General features: G+C 38.5%; 2 protein-coding genes across 5 annotated transcripts in view; one reads left to right on the top strand and one right to left on the bottom strand.

The window, feature by feature from the left end:
* The window catches only part of DGKH (diacylglycerol kinase eta), a 263,268-nt gene extending 252,202 nt beyond the window's left edge, over positions 1–11,066 (top strand). Inside the window, exons 30-31 of the mRNA XM_078853169.1 lie at positions 468–598; positions 10,309–11,066. Of these exons, the coding sequence (XP_078709295.1) occupies positions 468–598; positions 10,309–10,398 (221 nt within the window). The 3' untranslated portion in view covers positions 10,399–11,066. The remainder of the gene's footprint in view (positions 1–467; positions 599–10,308) is intronic.
* LOC144930647 (uncharacterized) overlaps positions 1,966–23,703 on the bottom strand; it is a 39,578-nt gene continuing 17,840 nt past the window's right edge. For 2 of the 4 annotated variants that reach the window (XR_013635913.1, XM_078853163.1), the window contains exons 3-4: positions 16,555–16,707; positions 1,966–2,632 (exon numbers count right to left, since the gene is read on the bottom strand). Coding sequence is in view for 2 of the 4 variants with exons in the window: in XM_078853163.1 (XP_078709289.1) it covers positions 2,554–2,632; positions 16,555–16,707 (232 nt within the window). In the remaining 2 variants the exon portion in view is untranslated. Of the gene's footprint in view, positions 2,633–10,212; positions 10,312–16,554; positions 16,708–23,703 lie in introns of all 4 variants that reach the window. The other 2 variants (XM_078853162.1, XR_013635911.1) reach the window with 2 other exon arrangements.

Raw genomic sequence — 23,703 nt, 5'->3', positions numbered from 1 at the left:
TGGGCTTGCATGCTGCGATCTCTATAGGAGTACAGTATATATGTTGATTTTACATTTTAGTTAGTATTTGAAGTGTGTGTTATTTCTGGCTGCACTGAACCAATAAAGTGTCATTAGTATACAGTGGAACAAACTTGGACCTTGCACCACTGGTCCTAAGATGATTAAAAGTGAATTTGTTGAAGTATATGAGGTTTGATGGCTTTATTGAGGAAACTGGAGTAAAGCTGAAAGCTCGGCTGCAAAGCAAAGAACCCCATCTTTGTTTAGATACCTTCTCATATTTATTGCTAACCTCTAACCTGCATGTAAAAAGAAACTCAGTTTTTGTGTAAATGACGCCTTTAACCTTTCCCTTTGCTAGCACGGCAGTTCTACTCTGTTTTCCACACTCTTTGGCCTAACCTTTGCTTGTAATGCATTTGAGCATGTAGAAATTAAGGGGGTTTTGCTCTTAACTTTGGTAGTTCAAAAATGGGGCACAGATGAAGTTGCTGCTTGGCTGGATCTGCTCAGTTTGGGAGAGTACAAAGAAATCTTCATCAGCCATGACATCCGAGGCTCTGAGCTTTTACATCTGGAAAGGCGAGATCTTAAGGTATTTCCTTTGTGCTACTTTTCTGCTCTTTAGAATTTTCTTTGACAAAAACAAAACAAAACCTTTCTACTGTCCTTGCTTCTGTTATGTGCTTGTAGCTTGGCTTATACTGTGCAAATATGCAGTAAATTACTACACGCTGTCCTGTGGCCTGAATTTCTTACATGTTGTCCTGTATTTTCAAGCCATGGATATTAGCAATATTGGAGATTATCTTTTCTCATGCTTCATATAGAATTATAGTGTGTTTCATCAAGCTCAGTGAAAGCACTCCCATTGTCTTACTTACATCAATATATTACAGTGTTAACTTTAAAAAAACTCGGTTTTAACTAGATTTAGTAAAGAGGATCGGTGTGGAAGGTGAATTGTTCATAATCAATTTATTAGGCTAGTGATAATTATTTTAAATGTATCTAGTGCAAGGTCAGCAGGTAAAAGTTCATTTAAAATTATGAATACATTACTTCAGTAGTCAGTGTGTGGAAGATGGACAGTTTGATGATAGTCTTCAGCATTGGCCATTTGCAGACTTATGAGTTTGTCTGTCAGGTGTCCAAATATATCCTTCAAAACAGCTTTTTGTTTTGTTTTTGGTCAGTTTTTAATTTTGTGAAAAAAATCAAGCCTTCTATCTTTCTGAGATCACTTATTTAAAAAATGAAAAATCATTCCTCCCTGTTCAGTTCAAATAAATAAGAACCATGTTTTGGGAGAAGAAATGTTAGTGCAGGGGTGGGCAAACTACGGCCCGCAGGCTGGATCCGGCCCCTCAGGGCTTTGGATCCGGCCCACAGGATTGCCCCTGTGGTGCTGCAGGCCCCGCGCCATTCTCAGAAGCGGCCAGCACCACATCCCTGTGGGGGTGGGGCAGAGGGCTCTGTGCATTGCCCTTGCCTTCAGGCACTGCCCCACCTCAGCTCCCATTGGCGGGAACGGGGAACCGCAGCCAATGGGAGCTTCGAGGGAGGTACCTGGAGGCGTGGCAAGGGCAGCACGCAGAGCCCTGTGCCCCCCGCTTCCTCAGGGGCTGTACAGGGACATGGTGCTGGCCGCTTCCCGGAGAGGCACGGCTTGGGGCCAGGGCAGGCAGGCAGGGAGCCTACCCTGGCCCCGGTGTGTGCCGCTGCCACCCCTGAACCTGAACCCTTCCTGCACCCCGCCCCCCAACTCCCTGCCTGCATCTTGCACCCTAACTCCCTGCCTTGAGCCCCCTGCTGCACCTCGCACCCCTCCTAAACCCCAACCCCCTGCTGCAGTCGGCACCCCTCCTCTGCCCCACTCCATTGCCCATAGTTCGTTCTTGCACACCGCACCCCCTCCCACACCCCGCACTCCCTCCTGCACCCCAACCCCCTGCCCCAGCCCTGTATACAATTTCCCCACCCAGATGTGGCCCTCGGCCCAAAAAGTTTTCCCACCCCTGTGTTAATGTATTGAAAAATGTTAGCCTGGCAGATGATAGTTACTTTGCTCTTTGAAATGGTGGTGTTTGAGATTGCTGGTCTTTTTCTGGATCTACTTAAGTGTGTCCATTATATGTAATAGAGACAGTATCTTTGGGGATTCATTAAATTACTTTTTACTGAAACAGAAATCATGACCTTTTGATAATGTGTTTGAGAAATCTGCATGCAACAAATTGCAACTTCTCATACTGCATAAAACAAGAGGTTTCAATTTATACAGTATCCTAACATTTACATCTAAAACACAAGTCATTGTGTCCAGCCACATTTGAATACTGCTGCATGTCTAGGCTATTTTTCCATGTGGACATCTATAAGGATGCTCCATTAAATTGTTTTAAAAATTGCTCCCATAGCCTGCAATACTTCCTGATAAGAGAGTGCTGACATTGTATATCTGCCATAGGAGAAATGTTGTTGGCATAGGTAGTTGTGTTCTTGTAATGTACTTAGTCTTGTTTGATACATGTCACTGGTCCTTCTGTTTTATCCTGCATCAGTGAGATCCTGGAGCCTCTTTGTCACTGAATTAAATGCTTCCATTGAGGCCTCACAGAGTCCAAACCTGCAAGAACCAAGAAACAGAAAATTATCCAAATAATACATCACAGACAACTTTCCAGTCTCTGGTGTAATTGCCCATTGTCCAGCTATACTGAAAGAAGGAAACTTTATATGGATTTAATGAGGCCGCAGCTTTATTATTAGATGTCTGGGACTATCTGGCAGATAAAAGTATACAGTGCAGGCAACTCCATGTTCATTCAAATAACTATGTGGGGCTTCTATCAACCATGCTTCATTTTTCATCCAGGTCCCCCAGCCAACCCCTGGCTTAGATATTAGCATCCACCCCCACCTTGTAGGGGAGGGTTAACGTGGACTATAAGAAAGGGGGTTGGCTCTCTGCCATACCAATCATAGAAGCCCCAAACCTGCCCCACCCCCCATTCTCTTCCTTTAACTAGCACCTCCTTTTAAAGTCCTTTACCAGCCCATTTATCTGGTCACTGAATGCCTTCTCTATGGAGTACCTGCACTGGACATCCGCCCCACGCTTACACAATAAGTTGCGACATACAGCCTAGCAACCTTTCCTCCTTACCATAATAGGTCCTCCCTGACACCCACTGTGGGGAAAGCGGAAAAACCCTACTCCACCGAAGCCAATTTGGTGGTGAGGGAAAATGTTCCTTCTCAGCCCCCCTAAAAAGGAGTGACTAGCGCTATGCCCACAGCAAGTCCTAACCCAACCTGATATTTGCATCTCGAGGGGAGGTGTCATAAATATAAAGGGAAGGGTAATCACTTTTCTGTATACAGAACTATAAAATCCCTCCTGGCCAGAGACAACATCCTGTTACCTGTAAAGAGTTAAGAAGCTCAACTAACCTGGCTGGCACCTGACCCAAAGGACCAATAAGGGAACCAAGATACTTTCAAATCTTCGGGGTGGGGGGGGGAAGGCTTTTGTTTCTGCTCTTTGTTTACATGGTTATTCTCTCTTGGGACTGAGAGAGGCCAGACAGAAATCCATCTTCTCCAACCCATCCTAATCCAAGTCTCCAATATTGCAACCAGGCAAAGTGGATTAGTTTATCTTTTGTTTTATGTGAATTTTCCCTGTGTTAAGAGGGAGGTTTATTCCTGTTTTCTGTAACTTTAAGGTTTTGCCCACAGGGGGATCCTCTGTGTTCTGAATCTGAATACCCTATAAAGTATTTTCCATCCTGATTTTACAGAGGTGATTCTTTTACCTTTTCTTTAATTAAAATTATTCTTTCAAGAACCTGATTGATTTTTCATTGTTCATAAGATCCAAGGGTTTGGGTCTGTGTTCACCTGTACAGTTGGTGAGGATTATTATCAAGCCTTCCCCAGGAAAGGGGATGTATGGCTTGGGGGGATATTTTGGGGGGAAGACGTCTCCAAGTGGTCTCTTTCCCTGTTCTTTGTTTAAAACGCTTGGTGGTGGCAGCATACTGTTCAAGGCCAAGGCAAAGTTCGTACCTTGGGGAAGTTTTTATCCTAAGCTGGTAAGAATAAGCTTAGGGGATCTTTCATGCAGGTCCCCACATCTGTACTCTAGAGTTCAGAATCAGGAAGGAACCCTGACAAGAGGAAAGGAGGGTGGGTGCTGCCTTGTCCGCTGCATGGAGAAAGGGCTTTTAATGCCTGAATCTGCCCCTTTTAAAGCCTTCCACACATAGGTACCCAGGGGATGAGTCAGCATTGCCATGCTGACTTCCACCCACCATTTTTAGATCAGCTTCTGACCTCCTTCCTTCCCCCACACCTGTAAAGCACTGCTACATTCCTCCCCCCAAGCTTCAGGTGCAGTGCAGTCATTCTCAACAGGGACTAGACGATTCAAAAGCTAGAGAGGAAACTTAGCACACCAGGGCTGTGGCTTCCTTGAAAGGAAAAACCTAAGAGATTAAAATTATTGGAATGGACTGTTAGTAAACAGTATTACAGTAGGCAAGTAAAGTCCCTCTGGCCTTATTCAAGGATCATTTTGATTGTGTGATCAAACTGAAACTTAACCAAGTAGCTTTCTGCAACATGGCCATTAACGGACTCTTCTGGAAGCTAGGGCAAATGATGAATCAGACTGATTTTTAATTCCAGTGGTGCAGGGAAGCCCCTGTCCATTAACTAGAGGCTGGGTCGTGTGCAGTAACCACAGTGTCATGTTGGGAGTGTTTCATATTTTTGCCAGAATTGCTGTGGAACTTTCACCAAAAGTGCTCATTAAATCCCAGCAGACCCTTTGGCCAAATGTTTGTGTTTTTTGTGTTATAGCAGCATATCTGAATAGTTGAGTGGAGCACTCAGCCTGTTTGTTGCAAACCATACTGGCATGAACTCTGAATTCAGCTTGCCAATTAGAGACAGTGCTCGGCACCTACGATTTTCTGACTGCTGAGTTGATCAAAGATATATCCCTGTGCTACAAGGACACTGGAAAACACATCCACAAATTTCCCCTATCATATTTTTCTCCCACATGACTACTGAAATGTGAAAACTTAATGGGTCTTCAATACACATGGAAGTTAGGATCCACGTACATCCTTTCCTCATTGCGATCCACATTTGTACAAGGCCTGTGCTTGTACTATGTGGCATGGTCTTTGATCCCTCACCTGTATGTAACCATCCTGTTCCCTAGACTGTCTGCAGTGGATTTACCTCTCATCTTGCCTGAGCTATGGGAAATGGCTTCTGTCTGTTGCCCATTATATCTGAGCCTGCTGGCCCACCTCTCTCCTCTACTATCTGAGGGTTACTGCAAAACTGTAGCACCAGGAAAGCCCTTTCATGAACCAGATCCCCAGTCCTGGAATGTGACCACTTCCTCCTCACCCCAGCATCCAAGTGGGTTGAAAGTAACTCAACAAGCTGAGGAGCCCCTGACACCAGTCTTTTTTCTGCCCTAGTTGGTGTGTCCTGGACTCAGTTTGTGCCTCTGTGGCACCTGTTCAAAACGGAGAACATCTGCCAGCAGTGCCAGACGTCCCTCAAGACTCTGCCTCTCTTGTCCCTTCATAATGCCCCTTCCCAAGCCCCAAGTAGCTGATCTTAGCATGGACCTTCCATCCACAAGATCTCTCCCTTCCTTTGATGGTCGTGGGAATGAAACATTGAGTGTCAATGCCACAGAAGCTGCGGAAGGAGGGCTGACTGAGACCTCAGTTCCCTTTGTCTGCTCTGCAAGCAGACTCCCTCAGCATGTCCCAACGCTTTAATTCTATATTGTTAAGGCATTTAAAGTGCTTGTTTTCACATGGATTACTCAAAAACAGGAAAATTGTAGCTGAGTTCTTCTCCCTGAGAATTAACCTCTCTACTAATTTACAGAAAGAAATGTTAACAGTTACTAGCATTTTAAAACTGCTCCTGTGCATGAGAGCTGGTTGCTAATATTCCTAGCTGCAAGAGTATCTACTGGGCCACAGTGGTACTGTAGTTCTAATGTCTCTATCGAAAGATTTCAGCCCAGAAGTGCGTCCGATATTTGAAGATGCAGAATCTGGATGGTTGTATAATGAGAGTCAAACTGAAATGTATGGTGCGAGTTGTGTATTGTTTTCATCTTTAGTTTTTGTTTACTGAGTAATAGGAATTAAGTGTTTGTTGTATCTGTGTTGGTCCCAGGATATTAGACAGAGACAGTGGGTGAGATAATATCATTATCTCAATATCAATATCAACTTCCATTGGTGAGAGAGATGAGCTTTCGACCTTACACAGAGCCCTTCTTCAGGTCTGAGAAACGTACTCAGTGTCACAGGTAAATACAAGATGGAACAGATTGTTTAGCCTAATTAGTTAACATATATTTCAATGGACCATTCAAGATGAAGTGGCACTTTAACACACTCCAGTAAAGGAGGAGGGAAAAAGGGGAGCAGGGGAAAGACAGCTTGAGGGGAGGTGTTAGTGTGTTATAGATTTGTTGTAATAAGCTATAAAGCTGATGTCTCTATTCAGTCCATGATTTTTAGTGTCTAGAAAAGTTATGAATTTAAGCTCCCAATTCATAACTTTGCTAGAGTTATGGTGCAAATTTTTTACACCCATGAGCAATGTCGTTATACCAACCTAATTTCCTACAGTAGACTAGGCCTAAGTACATTTCCCAGACCTGAAGAAGAGCTCCGTGGCCTGATCTACACTAGAAAATTAAATCCATACCCCAAGGTGGTGTAGTTAAGCCAACCTGACCCCCCAGTCAATCTAGCTACTGCTTCCCGGGGAGGTGGCTTACCTGCGCTGAAAGGAGAACCCCTCCTGTCGGCATAGGTCGTGAACCTTGTGTCTCTCACCAACAGAAGTTGGTTGAATAAAAGCTGCTGCCTCACCCACCTTGTGTCTCTCATAGGAATTACAGTTTTCAAAAAAAGCTCCTTTAGAGAATATAAAAAAAATCCTTTGAGATTTGTTAGATTTTGGCCTTATTGGATGTCTTTGTTAAATTAGTAATACAGCTAGAAGAAATCTCTGATCTTAAAGATGTTAACAGAGAATTCTATATGTATTATTTGTTTGGAAATATTAGAATGGAACCCTTTTTGCCAAAGATTGAGTGGCAAACCTTTTTATTGGCCGGGGGGCAGGGGGCAAAGCTGGCTAGGCAGCCTACTGTCTCTAGCCTCACCTCCAGAGTATAGTACAGATGAAGATTCCCTGACAGCTGACAACAATTTAAGAAAAAAATTGTTGCAAGAACTTTCATCAGGTTCTTCTCCAGTTATTTTTCAAGGACCTCTTGAGTACTTACATCACTGGGCGGTAGAAACTGAGATGGGCTGGCAATGTAGCCTAGCAGTGTGGCATGGAAAGGATGGGGGTGGGGGGAGAAGGTCCTGCTCTGGAACTAGACTTGAAATTGTGCTGTGGGTCCTCCTTCCAACATATGTTAGCCTGCCGTCTTTGAAAACCCAGAGGATGGAACAAATGTTGGACAAATGGAAGTTCATTAATCAGATGTCAGTTAAATAGAGATATATGGGTTGGACTAGATGACCTTCTGGGGTCCCTTCCAACCCTGATATTCTATGATTCTATGATATGGTACCATATATAAGGTAATTAATGTATGCTTTTGGAGGGTGGGGTCTACTTTGTGAATGATTTGCAGTGTGTTGCTGTTCCAAATCCCTCCCTTTGTGTAGGGCAAAAGTCAGAATAAAAAAAATCCCTGCAAACTTTTTGGCATCTAGATGGCTTCCAAAGTTGTCATATGTGCTGTCTTCTCAACAGAATGATTTGGGAAGATCTCCACAAGTGAAAATTCAGAACTTTTTTACCTGTGTTTTTTTGTTTTCTTGAGGGTGGCAAACTTTAACTGAGGGGCCAGGAGAATTTGTAATGAGAGTCTGAGGCCTAGGGTTGGGAAAGAGCTGTTGATATGTTGGAAGTATCATAACACGATCCTGTCCTCTTTCTAATCCCTGAAATCTGACAAAATCCTGCTACAATGCTCAACTACCAAAAAATCCTACGAATGAAAATCCTGGCAAAGCCTCATCAAATGCATGCCCAAGTTTGGTGGTGATGGTGAAAGATATATATTCTATTTTCATTATATTTTGTAGTGACTGTAATTTAGATGGAAACAGTAGGTCCTGTGACAAATTGTTGCAAGGAGGTTTCTGAGTAGTTGCTTTGAACTTTTCTTTTCCTCATTAGAAAATTAACTTGAAGGCAAATAAGAAAATTTCTCCAACTTCGAATCTATAGCCTTATGCCAGTTCGTTCTCAGGAAAAAAGTTGCAGTAGTCATTATGGGCATTTAATAATTGTTGCATACATTAACTATTTTTCTTTCTTAGATGTTTTTGTTGAGTACTCAAGAAAGAGTGAGGTTGACAGCAGAGGATAGAGCAAAGTGCAGTACGGACAGATGTGCTACAAGTTTCTTCACATTAGTCTGTCAATCCAACTAAATGTGCAAAACCCTTGCAGTTTTAGTCTGGGGTCCATTCTGAGCAGGACCTTCTAACTATGCCAAATCATCATATATGATGATCTTGAGCTGTAGTGTAGATAATTGTCCATTAGGAAACAGGACTGATTTCTTTCCATTTCCAGCCTAACCTGAATTTGAACTCAAATCTTCAAAGGTGAAGAGAGGCCCATGTGTTCGGTTTGTACCCACTTAAATTTTATAGAGAGAAAGGGATTTCTTTCAATTTTATACCACACTCTCCTTGTCTCAGGTTGGTAAATGGAAATTAAATTGCATAATATCTTAATATCAGTGCTTATTTCCAGAGTTTTTGATAACTGCAGAAAACATATATATGAACTCTTTGTGAAAAGTGTGCATACCAGGATATATATTGTTACTACAGTTTTTACAGTACATTAAAATAATAGGAATTATTTTATGCTGCCCTTTCCCTCTTTATTATCCTTGATGTGGAAAATGTGTTCTCCTAAAGTGGAAGATATTATATTTCAGAAATATTTAATATGTTCATAATTATTCAAATAACTTTAATAATATTTATACCTTGTACTTACCTGGCATCATTAATCCAAGGAGATTTCAAGGTGTTTAACAAAGCTGGGTTTTGTATGTGGGGAAACTGAGACTCAGAAAGGTTAGGTAAACTGCTTGAAGTTACATGGTCAGTAGCAGAGTCAGGAATCCCATTCTGCTGCTCTGACCACTAGACCAATACCAATTAAACAAGGTTTGATTCCTTTTTTATTTCAACTACACACTGTTTACAAAAAAATAAAAAACGAATTTCATCAGCAACCGGGTTAAATAAAAGTATGATGGCTGTTGCAAAAAATGTAGACAAATTGTTGAAATAAAGTGAATGACAATGAGTAAGCTGAAACAAATAAATAATTCTTGCACAATGCCCTTGAAATTCTGCAAATTCACTGCCAAAGGGAATGAGTTCCAAAGGTGTGGGTGGGTGGGGAGAGGCAGCCTTTTCTTAAGAGGTCCTTGCTAGTGCCAGTCCTGAAAAGTTGGGTCCCAGAAAACAATATTGAGAACATTTCAGCTGATGTTAACTGCCACATTGATGTACATAGAGAAAGTTATACAATACATTCAGATTTGTTTCATGTGTACTTTCCCATTTTCCTTCTGGATGTCTTGGTCATGTTTGTCAGAAACTTTCCTCTAATTACCAAGCATATCCATGTTAAAATACTTACCTTTCTGGACTGACAAATTCACTCTAGCCTTAGCTATTGTTCTCTGAAGGAAAGTTGTCCTACATACCTGTAGACCTACATCCACTTTCCCATGGGGATGTGCATATTTGCTGATTAAGATAGGCATGTTAGGGCAACAGATAAAATAAAAATTGATGGATGGAAGCTATGATCTATCACATCCTTTGAAGCCAACAACTGCTACGTTAGAGAGGAGAGGGAGATTGAGCAATTTCTGGAAATTTAAAAAACCTAATGGCTGTGCACAGAAGTCAGGAGAACACAAAAGTAAGGGTTTGTGTGAGGTACAGCGGTTATTGCAGGTAAGTAACTTTCTCTGTGCTGAATAGAAAGAGGTTCATGATAAGTTGTCTGTAATGTATATTTTTTGTAACGTTAGATAACACTTCGCTATTTCCACATTTAGAAATGCGTTTGCTGTTGCAAATTACTTACAATGAATGTAAAGGATTCTGTATCTGCTGCATGGCTGAATCGTGTTGGGATTTTTCTCTTTTGTAAACAAAACCCTCCTCTCCTTTTCTTTTGTAGGACCTGGGGATAACGAAAGTGGGTCATATGAAGCGAATTCTCCAGGGAATTAAAGAGCTTGGCAAGAACGCTCCCTTGTCCGAAGTGTAACTATACTGGTGCTATCCTTGGAAGGAGGGAGAATTGCTAGTTAGCAAAGTGGAGGCACTTTACTGGTTTGTAGTTTACTATATGGTTGGATAAGCACTGGTGTACTATGCAGGTTAATATATCTGCATTCTTGTGTGGTGAAGAGCTTGATCTGAGAATCTGAACGGTTTTGTGCCAAAAAAAAAAAAAAAAAAAAAAAAAGGTTATGTTCAGTGAAGACCTTTTCTTAGTGTGCAAACTTGGCAAGTTCAAGTGAGCACATTTTGGTAAAGAGGTTGGTATATAGTGAACTGCATTGCCTGGAAAATGTAATTAAGTAATGATCGCTTTCCTTACGTATGGCCCAGTACAGCTCTCTTACAATGCAGCAACGTATCACTGTAGAGCCTGAGGTTGCCTGGTTAACTTTCTGAAGCATAGCTTCCCTAAAACATTTTGTACAGAAGACTGAGAGATGGAATGTTCCTGGTTTTGCTCGCAAGACTGACATTGCCTCAGGTACTTAGCACTCATTGGCCAAGGAGTATGGTTACAGACAGCATGAATGCAAACTATAATGCATGGTGTACCTATCTGAATCGTCTGTCTTTCTGTTGCATGACATATCTGATACTTTGAACACTTGAACAATTTTTATATCAGTTTTAATAAGATTTAATTTATTACTACTTGTGTGTCTTTTATTTGGTTACAGGCACTTTTCTATTCTTCAGTGTTGTATTTTACCTGAACATGTTCTGTGGCAAAGACTTGTGGATGTGAACACTTAGCATCTGTGCCATATTTAGCAAATGATGTGCATTGTATATAATTGACACATTCTATAGTTCAGTTTTTAAATTACCCATGTTGAGTAGGTATATCAGGTAATTAACTCCTGAGTGTTTTGGAGTGACAGGTACCTCACAAAATTATCAATCAGCTTCCCAAATGGAAAATTATCAGAGAGCTTTCTTATGGCGCATTTTAATATAGCTAGTCAGTTACCTTGAATATCTGTTGCATATCTGAACTTTAGGCGTTACTCATTTTATTTGTTATGCAAAAAGAGGATTAAAAAGGTTAGTGAAATGTTTTTTTAAAAGCCAGAAGTAATTTAATGTTGTTTACTATGTGTATAAAATGTTTTAATGTTACAGCTGATTTGATTTTGTGAGGTAAACTTCCCCAGTCTGATATAAGAACTTAGCCATGTGCACCATTTTAATATTGTTCTTTAAAGATTCGTTAAATACCAAAACAATGTACGCATCTAATCCACATATCTATATTCAGTCTGTTTCTTACCAGTACTACTGCACTGGTAAATCATACATATTTAGTAAAAATGGTAATCCTTTCCCAAGTATTGTACACTATGCATGCTTAGGTAAATCACATGCAAAACAATAATACAGAGTGTAAACAGGTTCATTTAGAATTACTCTGATGCTAAACATTTCATTACGACAGGCTTTATGAAATTCAGTTGGGGTGCATCTAAACAAGAAATAGATTTATAATTAATTGAGTTCCCAGATAATTTTTCATCAAGTATTTATCTAATGGGTAAAGAATTTAAATATCTCTGGAAGTAAAAACTACAATAAAACTACTTAAATAATTAGGATATCTTGATGTTTCACAGCTTGGGTATAGTTACACGGTAAAGTCTTCTTTATACTGAAAACTTATATCAGCATAACTGTGTCTCTCAGGGATGTGCAAAATCCGCAGCCCTGCAAGACTTAGCTATGCTGACTTAATCCCTAGTGTAGAAAGTGCTAGGCTGACGGAAGAATTCTTCTGTCAACCTAGCTATCGCCTCTCAGGGGGGGTGGATTAACTATAGCAACAGAAGAACCACTCCTGTCACTGTAGGGAGGGTCTACACTGAAGTGCTACAGTAGCACCTGTAGCCTTTTAAGTGTAGACATACCCTAAATGAGCTTGTATAAAATGGATACCTCCTTGCCATTTGCAAGAATGCAGCATGCCAGCTAAAGAGGCAAGGCTTTTACTAATCATAGATCCTCCTTTTCAACAGCAGAGGCTTTGTCAACTCTTAAAGGTTAAAGAGTAGGTTAATATATTATTCCTTTCTAATATTTGAACAGACTTTCATTTGGTTTAAAAAAGTTTGTTTCCCACATGTTTTAAAGGGAAAAGTGTCAAGTGTTAGGTCCTAACTTTGACCTATCTTTCTCATTTGGTAGGGGTTGTCCCCTGGAAGGTAAATGTCTTCTTTAAGTTTTTTTTCTAACATCCTTCACCACTCTTGCCAAGAAATTTTAATTAAAAAAAAAAATAGCTCAGGTCTGTCTGTCTCAAGCACCATGTGCTGTAGAGTAAATAAAAGGACGCAGTTCCGAGAATTGTGCTGACATAACTGATTATGCTGGTAAACAAACAAAGGAAAGAAGCTATGTTCCATTAGGTTTTCAGCAAAAACCAAACCAAAACAAAACCTGTTTGCCAAGTGCATTATTTTCAAGCTGTTGTCCTAAAAAGGTATGCAAACAATAGAGAGTTTTAAAAATGTACTTGACACTGACCCTTTAATTATGTTCAGATGACATCTGTTATGTCTCCATAAGCCATCTTTCCCTTCTCTCCCAGCTTCTCTGTAAGCTACAGTGTGTACATTTTAATGTGTGGCAGCATTCTAATTTGTGGGTGTTCTGATAGAATATATAATTAATCTTGCTAGTAAACTCAAGATTATAATTTCCTAGTCATAGGATGAATTATCTCTAACATACCCACTGTCTCACTGAACAATGCATAGAATTGGGCATATGCAGCAGAATTTCTTTAGTCTTCTTTCTCAATTTCTGTGTAGTCTTCAGTGACTGCCTCTGGAAAGGGTAAACTCCTTTTGGACGGGAAAATGTATTATTAATAATTCCTCTTTGTTATAACACTCCTAAAATTACCTCAGGATAGGGCAACTTTTCAGCTGTTGTCTTTCTATCAGTAATCCAGGTTTTTTAAATGACTGCCAAAGAATTTAACATCAGTTATGTAAGTGGAGGTTTTTTTAATGTACAAGTAGACTAAGTATTTCAGACTTTATTTATACTTTATTTGACAGAGGTCCAGGAGAGCAAATTTTATAGGAAACTATGACTTAAAAATGTATTTCATATCAGTTCCAAATGCATTGATGAGTAGAACAAAAATAACTAAGGAATCTTTTTACTGAAGGCATAAGTCTATAATGTTGTTTACCTATGTCGATTTTCTGCAGGAAGTACTTTTTAAACACAATGTTACTAATTTATGATTTTATAGCAACTTTTGAAATATTTAGTGTTTTTTGTTAAAGCCCCAGCTCCTGGAGTCCTTTTTTTTAAGTGAATTTCAGGTCCTCATGGCTATGGAGAAAAGGTTGAAAACATGTACTTAAAGGGCTCAGAAAGCAGAAGGAAAATGAAGAGATTCCCCAAAACTATTATTTTTAAAAAACTCAATTTTTTTTACCAATATGATTTTGGGGGGATCTGACTCATGACAGTTGAAATCTTGTGTCAAGTAATACTATAACCAAAAAAGTAAAAATAAAACCCCACTGGGGGAAACAAAAACATGATTTAATACACTTAAGATGACTCTTCTGCTTCTAAATGTAGACAACTCTCTTCTGCCCCATTGCAAAATATGTGCAAGGCAAAACAGGGCAGTTGTTATTAAAATGGAAGTGACAGTATTTGTTCAGATGACCTGGTTATACTACTTAGAAGGAGGAAAGGGAGACATGCATGTTAAAACGGTAGTAGATTGTCATGGGCAGATATATTATCTTAAAATCAGGGTTTGTTTTTTGTATAATGTTTTCTACTTTCTTGCATTCAACTATTGTAGCAACCACTTTTTCAGATGGTACATGTGCTGCCTTTATAATACAAAATGCCTTCTTTAAAAAAGTCTGTTGAAATCACAAATGCAAATGGTATTCGTTTTTACGGTATTGTAAGGGGGGAAATATGTGCAAAAATGTGAAATTGTTATATTTTTTTCTTTTCACTCTATTTTTGTGCATTTTCCCCTTTCTACTTTTTTCATGTAAAACCCTCCCCCTGCCCCCCATCTACTCCCCAGTACACTTCTGTTTAAAAGGAAAAGATTTTACACTTAAGGGGGAAGAGAAAATCAGTAATAAAAAAACCCCAGCTGAACTGTGTCTATTTCAACATAATAGTTCTCTCAGCCTCTTGTGCTCTGGAGAAGGAGTATCATTATAGCTAATGTGCACTAAAACGTATCATTTTAATGCAAACAAGAATTATTATTTTCAAATATAATGCTCCTATTCCATTTTTGTGGATTTCTCTGCATTCTCTGATATTTTGTCTATACAAATATGTAATCTGCCAGTTTATACTTTTTAACTGGATTAAATAATGCCAATTCACCTTATGAAAACTGCACACTACCCACATGAGACACGTACTTTTTTTCACAAGGTATCCTGGTAAAGATTGTCTGTGTTCTGTCATTGTATCATAGCCCTGCCTTCTGGCAGGTTGACAGATAACCAGTTTCACACTGAATGGTAAATTAATATATAAACCCAGACATAACAGAAAGTACAGTAGTGTTACTTTCAAAAATGTATTTAAGAAAATATATTGTACATAGATAATGCCAATTGGACATGAAAGACAAAAAGGAAAGAGAATCTATTTTGCTTGATTCCTAATGTTTATGATTGCACTATTAATGTTTACCACTGTTTATTCATAGCTATATCTGTACCTCTAAGTATTAGGCTCCTTCATTTGTTTGACAGTTCTGGTAACTAGTAACTAGTGGTGTAAAAAGTGTTGATATTTGTCAAAGTTTCAGTTATGTGAGATATATATATTGTTGAGGATAAATGAGTTGGAGTAATATATTTATCTTACAACCAGGGAATTAGCTGATCATTCATGGGTGAGTAATTCAAAGCCACAGAGAGTTATATGGAGTTTTTCTTCTTTCTCCCAAGTAGGATAAATATCTCACTACTGCATTATACTGTGTTACATTTATACAACAAGATCCTCCTTTTGCTGATTCTTTACTAACAGGTTATAAATTTGGGGGTATGATTTTTATATCAAAATGCTGCTCATTTAAGCTGCAAAGATTTTAATGTTTTCAGGAATTGTACATGACTATATTGTTGGCTTGAGTAAAATAATTAGCTGGTTTTTTTGGTGACTTGAGATAATTGAGGAGTTTGGGTAGGAATTAAAATTTGGCTGGTATACTTTTATAGATAAAAACCTGATACTGCTATCAGCAATGTTGATAATATTATAAAGTATCACTTGATAATCATCAATAGAAGGTCTTCACCGGTTGTATAAATTTGTGTATTTATCTATCTATGGGATATAGTGTGGAATTGGATATTTTATACAAAAATGCATTTTCTAGTTCTTTTCTACTGCTGTTGTGTTATGTTTAATAGCTCTGTTAATGGTTTGCTTATGTACTTGAAATGCTCATTTCTGCCATACAGAAGCCCAGTTTATTTCTCAGAAATTATATTGCACTTGGAAAGCTTCCCATCTTTACTCTCACAAAAGATTTTCTAGAATTCCCAGGTCCAACCCTGCAACCCACTGAAGTCAGTGACAAAACTCCCATTAATTTCAGTAGGAATAAGAAGAGGCTCCTATTCTTCTTTTGAATTATTGAATTACAGGCTGTAACAGTAGGCACTTAAGTACAAATTCATTTGTTTTAAAAATGAATGTGGTAAAGGACAAAACAGCCAAAAAAGGAGAAGTAAAACCATCAGACATGTAGGATTTTAATAATTCCAGCACTTACAGGCAGGTTTCACCAAGTGTTAAACTTTCACGTGTATTGCTATGCTAAATTTTACAACAAAAGATGTATTTCATCCATTCACAGCCCAGAAAAATAGAACATTATCACCCTCATCAATGACATTCAAACACTTAACATCTTTGGCTAAATTGGCAAAAATACTGACGTTTGTGCACCTAAGTGATCGTGCAGTTGTGCTTTAATATTTCCAACAAGTAGGGTGCTTAAACACAATGGGCCAGATTTTCAAAAGTCCTGAGCTCCCACTTAGGCTATGTCTACACTACCACAATAAGTCAACCTAGGCTATGCAACTCCAGCTATGTGAATAACGAAATTCTCCTGTCGACCTACCTTACTCTTCTCTTCGGGGTAGAGTACAGGGGTCGATTGGAGAACGATCTGCTGTCGATTTGGCTGGTCTTCACTAGATCCACTAAATCAACAGCCGGTGGATCGATGTCAGAGCGTCGATCCCAGCTGTAGTGTAGATGTAGCCTTAGGAACCTAAATGAAGCAGATTGATTTTGCCTGTCAGCTTCCACTGAGCTGTCCAGCTATCTTAGAGACGAAATCCTGGCCCCATTGAAGATGGTGGGATTGGGACCAGGATTCCATCATAAGTGTCTAAGTAGAAGTTGAGCACTTTTAAATCTGGCCACTTATTTAGGTGCCTAAAAAAGAAGCTGTTTGGCAAAAATCTGGGCCAAATACTACTGCATACCCAAATGAGAACAGGGGCCTGGGAAGCTAAGTAATCGCAGAAGTGCACTTTCATTAAAACCAATGTTACCTGTATGTGACAACAGCTGAGTTAATGAAACGTACTGTGTATTATATGGTTGTACACAAAGTCCCAGAGTGTATATTTGATTTGAAATTAGTTTACCATTAACTTTTTATAAATCTAAAAATAACACATAGCCCAAAGTGACAAATATAATTTTTAAAATAATAAAAATCCGTATAAAACAATATACAGTAGAATAATGTAACTCTGATCTGAAATTAGACCTGATCTTGAAACCCTGATTGATGTGAGCAGTCCTTATAAAAGCAGTCCTGTGGCTTTCTATGAGACTGTTTACGTAAGTATTACACATCTGAGTAAGGGCTGCAGGGGTTGGTTCATACTTATAATAATATAGGGGATCAAATTCTGCCCTTAGTTATACTTGCACAGACCCAACTGGGGATAGTTTTTGACCTGCTGCTCTTTAGACATGTCTGTTCCAGCAGCAACTAACATTTCTCCCGATTGCAGCATATTTTTTAGAAAGAAACCCCTATGATCACTTATGGTGGTTTTTAAAGTACTGAAAACAATGACAGGTTTCAGAGTATCAGCTGTGATAGTCTGTATCCGCAAAAAGAACAGGAGGACTCGTGGCACCTTAGAGACTAACACATTTATTAGAGCATAAGCTTTCATGGGCTACAGCCCCCTTCATCGGATGCATAGAATGGAACATATAGTAAGATATAGATAGACAGAGCCTCTCACAGTTGGTATGGTAACTTCCAACTTATCTGTGTGTGTGTGTATGTATATATATCTTACTATATGTTCCATCCGATGAAGGGGGCTGTAGCCTACGAAAGCTTATGCTCTCATAAATTTGTTAGTCTCTAAGGTGCCACAAGTCCTCCTGTTCTTTTTGTGAAAACAATGAGATGTTTTTACATTTCTAATAGGTAAAGTAGGTAAGGGTTAGTCTCTTAGGTCTTTTTCTGGAACAAATATTTCAGAGGTTAAAAACAAACTAATATCTGTAAGAAATTGGAATGGGCACACACAGGGTCAAAAATATTCTTTAAAATAAAATTAAAACAATATTTTACAAAACCTAAGACCAGTAGAAATGTTTCTATGTTTTTTTTTTTTATTCTGATGGAAACAAATCCTTATTCAAAAGTAGTGTTTGCAACCCAAACATATCAGCTTTGGGCTAGAGCATGGGAACAGGAAAATGAACCTGACATGAAATGGACTAAAAGCAAAAGTGAAACTGATGAGTCTGTTTTCATTGTGAAAGCTGAGAGAAATGCAGAAATAAATAATGAATCTGAACAATAAGGAATAAATTAGAATGTTAAAATCCTTGTTGTTGTTTTTAGTATAATTATTATTCTATAGCATCCTTTTAATAGCAATTCAGAAGGAACAAATTATTAACATTTTAAGGTAAATAACATTTTCCTCTCAATATCTGTGGAAGTAGGGTTTGCTTGAGACTAATTTTCATTTTGGTTACAGAGGCAACTGCTTGTGTGAATGAGGGGGTTCAGGAAAACTCTTGGAGGCTGTTTACTGTGCCATGGTTCAGATGAAAAGATAAATTAAAGAGAATGTGTATGTTGGTGATCAGGGGTCTGGGGGTGATCAGTAGGCAATTGTGAGAATATATGCTTTTCTTTGGACATCTTGAAAAAAATGATATTTAGCATGTGTAAGGAAGTGTTCAGGCATGCAGGTGCACACACAAAACACTTATTTCCAGTTACCCTAGACTCTCAGAATTTTGTGTCTCTATATTTGTGTGTGCAACAGGCTTTACCTTCTAGTTATCTAGCTATCTTAGGGTTTTGTACTGGCACCCTTCATTGTAGTATCTGAGTATTTCCTATGTCAAATTGGCTAAATGCTTAAAACACACACTGGAAAATTTGGCCATATATATGATAAAATCATCATTTTCCCAGACAAACGCTACTCTCCCTCAAACAGTTGATCTGTGTCTGAACCTTGAAACAGTTACTTAGTTTATCCACACACACTCATATTATGTACTTAGAAGCCTGGGAAGGCTAGAACACTGAACCTTCCTAGAGCAGGCAAACTATCTATCTGGTCATTTAGTTTGTTTGTAAGTTGGTGTGTTTAGCAGGGGTGAGGGGAGAGTTCTTGTCACACAGCAGAAATAATGTTTACGGCTGGGGATTATAGTCACAATAAATGGGATTTGCTGTTACGAAAACCTTAGCTTCATTTGAGCCTACGAGGCACTGAGTAACTTTTGAGAGGTGAGGAATGCCCACTCTTGGCAACTCTCAGGATTGAATTTGAAAAACCAGAAACATCAGCTTAATGCCTCTGTCTGATCTAGAACCAGAAGCCTCATGTCTTAATCCATAATGGCAGTCCACGAATCAGTTAAATAACGTGAGCAAAATGTTAAGTAAAAGCAGACATTTATTTAAAATTAATAGAACTAGGTGGCACAGTCCTAGCACAGGCAAACCTCCTGTTGAAGCCAAAGTTAGTTCTGCTGGTACAGGAAGTGTAGGACTAGGCCCCAAAACAACACAAGGAGGTTTAGCTAAATTATTTAACAGCACTCATTGTTAAAATCCCAGGCATCTTAATGTGTCACAGCCTCAGGAAAATAACTTGTTGATTAAAATATTGTCCTTCTCCTGAAGAGTTGAGTATACAGCTTGCTAACATTCTTAACTGTTGTATTCAGGTCCGTCCTAGGATTTATGAGTCCCTATGCAGTATTATAAAACTGGTGCCCCTATACCCGACGGCAGCTCGGGCTCGCATGTGTATTTTAGATACGGGTAGCCTTTTGAAGGATTTATTTAAAAAACTATATGTCTGAAGATCCAAGCATTTAAGGCTAAAGATGAATACTCAGATTTGTGCATCTAAAAATCTATGCAAGGATTTTTTAGAGATGTGATTTTGTAATCTTCAACAACAAACTAATGAAATATTTTTAAAACAAATTTTAACATGTTTTGAGTAAATATTACAGTAATGCACAACTGTTTTTTATCAGTAAATTCAGAAACTGACAGTATATACCTGGGGCTTGGCAAATGCCTGTTAAATGGCTTCATTACCACTTGAATGGCTCTTTCAGTGTTGTGCTAATACGTCTGGCAGGCTGGAAGGCTTTTTCACTTTTAAGTAAAAAGAAAAGGAGTACTTGTGGCACCGTAGAGACTAACCAATTTATTTGAGATAAGCTTTCATGAGCTACAGCTCACTTCAACGGATGCATACTGTTGAATTCAAAATACAGAAGATGTTTGTTTTTATACACACAAAACAATAAGCTATTACCAGCAGGAAAGTGGGGTGGGGGGAGAGAAAACCTTTTGTAGTGATAAACACCCATTTTTTCATGATTTGTGTGTATAAAAACAAACATCTTCTGTATTTTCCACAGTATGCATCTGATGAAGTGAGCTGTAGCTCACGAAAGCTTATGCTCAAATAAATTGGTTAGTCTCTAAGGTGCCACAAGTACTCCTTTTCTTTTTGCGAATACAGACTAACACGGCTGTTACTCTGAAACCTCACTTTTAAGTACTAGATCCCCTCCGGAGGAAGACTCAGCAGGCTGCAGCAGCCAGCTGTGGTGGGTGCCCTACGCAGCCGCGTATGCCTAAGGACAGCAATGCAGTAAAGAGAATTAAGCAGTAAAGTTCACTCAGGACCAGATGATCTCTTAAATCACCCAGAGCACAAACCCTTCAACTAACTTTCATAGTACGCCTTGAGGAGAAGATACCGTTTTTTGTTTGTTTTGTTTTTAATGCTAGGCTGTAAATGTTTATCACAATTATATTCCCATTAAAACAACAAGGAGTCCGGTGGCACCTTAAACTTCTTCAGATGTCCCATTAAAGACATCTAATGTAGTAGAAATAGTTTAAAGAAAAGGAGTACTTGTGGCACCTTAGAGACTAACCAATTTACTTGAGCATAAGCTTTCGTGCTTAAAATGCATACGATGAAGTGAGCTGTAGCTCACGAAAGCTTATGCTGTAATAAATTTGTTAGTCTCTAAGGTGCCACAAGTCCTCCTTTTCTTTTTGCGGATACAGACTAACACAGCTGCTACTCTGAAACCTGTCAGTTTAGTTTCTGCATTTCGTATTTGTTTTTTAATTAGATTGCTTTCTCTTGTTCCCACCTATATATACAGTGGCTACCAAAAAAGGTGATTGCCAAACAAAAATTGAGGAATAAATCATTAAAATTGTAGTAATCATGTTAATTTAAATCATCCTGATGATTTAAATATCACTATCAGATTCTGACTACATTTGAACACCATTGTTGTATTCCTTTCCCCACACAGCTGCTATTCAATATCTATTCATTGAAGTTGTTTGGACAGTTAGCATAGATTCTTTTATTATCCATACTGCAAACACAATAATAAAAACCACCACCCACCAAACAAATGTGCAAGTAGCGCCCAATCCTGCAACTGTCCTTAAAACTGGCAGTCCAAATGAAGTCTGTTCCTGTTGGCTTCAGCCTTTAATCGTGAAGTTATTCTGTTTTTATTTTTAGTAATGTTTGACTACTTGCATGAATAAGGACTACTAGTCCATACGTAAGAGTTGCAGGATAAATCCCATAGTTAATAAAATCTGCTAAAATGTTTTATGAAATCATCATATAGTTGAAATGCTTCTAGTTATATTAGAGATTGAAAGTATGACCTGACTTACAAATGAGGTGGAGGGAGTTGAATATATTAATTGGCAAGTAGAACAATCCAACTTGCTTTATGCTGTTTTATCCACAGATATATTGTGAATGTCCTGGACACTTTTGTTGAATCAAAGCTCTTTCAGAAATCTTATTGGTGTGAACATGCCAAACTGCTCTACAATTTGTTATATATAGGAAAATTCAATATCTTTGCAAACATCATGCAAAATGAGACTCTGAGTCTACAAATTCCTATGCATGTCCTTAGCTTTAAACTGAGACTGTTCATGTGTTTAAAGCTAAGCATTTACACAAGTCTTCACAGGATCAGGGTGTACCAGCTCAATGCAAATAGAAATCATTCCTCGAATAAAAATAGGTATCAAATTGGTGAACATTAGAGTCTGCAAACTTAAATTACATAGGCATATACATATTTATATTGTCCATGGTATGTGTATACATGTGGATAATATATATTGTGTAAGCAAGAGTGTATGTTTACATACATACTGTGTGTGTGTGTGTGTGTAATGATTCTAACCCCTGTGCAGGAAAACTTAAAATACACCTCTACCCCGATATAACGTGACCTGATATAACATGAATTTGGATATAATGCGGTAAATCAGCACTCCGGGGGGGTGGGCTGCACGCTCTGGTGGATCAAAGCAAGTTCGATATAACGCAGTTTCACCTATAACGTGGTAAGATTTTTTGGCTCCCGAGGACAGTGTTCTATCGGGGTAGAGGTGTATATCCAATACTAAAGATGGATTTTTCATAGTAGTATTTTTAAATCAGATGAATTGCAGAAATTACTTAATGTTTGTTCAAGATGTTTACAGATGCTAATGAATATTTTAAATATGTATAATGTATATGATGCAATAGCAGGGTTTTTGGTTGTTGCCATCTAAAGAATCCTTAAAGATTCTGCGTGAAATCCTGGTCCTATTAAAGTTAATGGGAGTTTTGCCGTTGACTTGAATGGGGCCAGGATTTGACCTCCCCCGTTTGAAAGTTTTGTGCTTGAGCTGTTTTCCTCGTGTGATTTTTTTAATAAGTGAAATATATTTATTTTTCCCAATGTGAACTCTACAGTTATTTTTTGGATTTTTCTATCGAACCTGCAAAATACAGCACAGGTAGGAATGTATGCATTTTAGAGCATTCACGTTTTTTTATTGTTCTGTTCCTTTAATACACCTAAGAAAATTAATAATGAATTTTAATACATTTTTTCTAAAATGTGTAAAAATTAATGTAGGATCTGCATTTAAAAAGATCACATTTCTTCTTCTTCCCCCCACATATATGGCCTACTGGTGAGGGAGACAGAAAAATTATTTTGTCTCATTAAATTTTCACACTCCCAGATATCATATAGTTCAGGTTACTGTCTAAGTTGCCACTAGTACTCCTTTCTTTTTATAGTTCACTTTGTTTCTTGACTTTTGTAGATTTTCAATTAGACACTTTAAAAACTTTTTTTGTGGGGGTCAAAAATACACTAATTTAAAATTATAACTAAGACGTGGGTTGTGTTAACCTCTTAATCCTAAAGTGGCATTTTTTCTTTTCTCTTCAGATAAATAAAAATGTATTACATAAGTATGCAGTGGAGGGGCCAAATGCAGCAACCAATTAAAGTGAATGGAACTGCTAACATAACGACTGACGGATCAGGCCCTTGATATGCACTAGTAGAATAGAAATACAATAATGAAGTGCTTCCTGAATCCCTTCTAAGGGGATATATGAACTTGTGTATACTTTAGGTGGATGCCTCTCACTGCTTGCCATGAAAAGATGTTCTATTGTGAAACATCAACATAAAAATACCTTCCTACATTTAATACCTTAATCTAGACCTAAATATATTCATTTCAGATAAGAACTACATGCGCTTTGGCATATGCACATCTGAAAAAGATCAGTGTCTGTCTGTCACAGATAATCACTGGTGAAGAACCTCCCAGGGATACAATAGGGTGCTTAAAATTATGACTCTGTACCAGTGTTATCAAAAGCTGAAGAACTGA

This window comes from Lepidochelys kempii, chromosome 1 (genome assembly GCF_965140285.1).
Source record: "Lepidochelys kempii isolate rLepKem1 chromosome 1, rLepKem1.hap1, whole genome shotgun sequence".
Lineage (NCBI taxonomy): Eukaryota > Metazoa > Chordata > Testudines > Cheloniidae > Lepidochelys > Lepidochelys kempii.
This window is presented reverse-complemented; position numbering and strand designations above follow the sequence as displayed.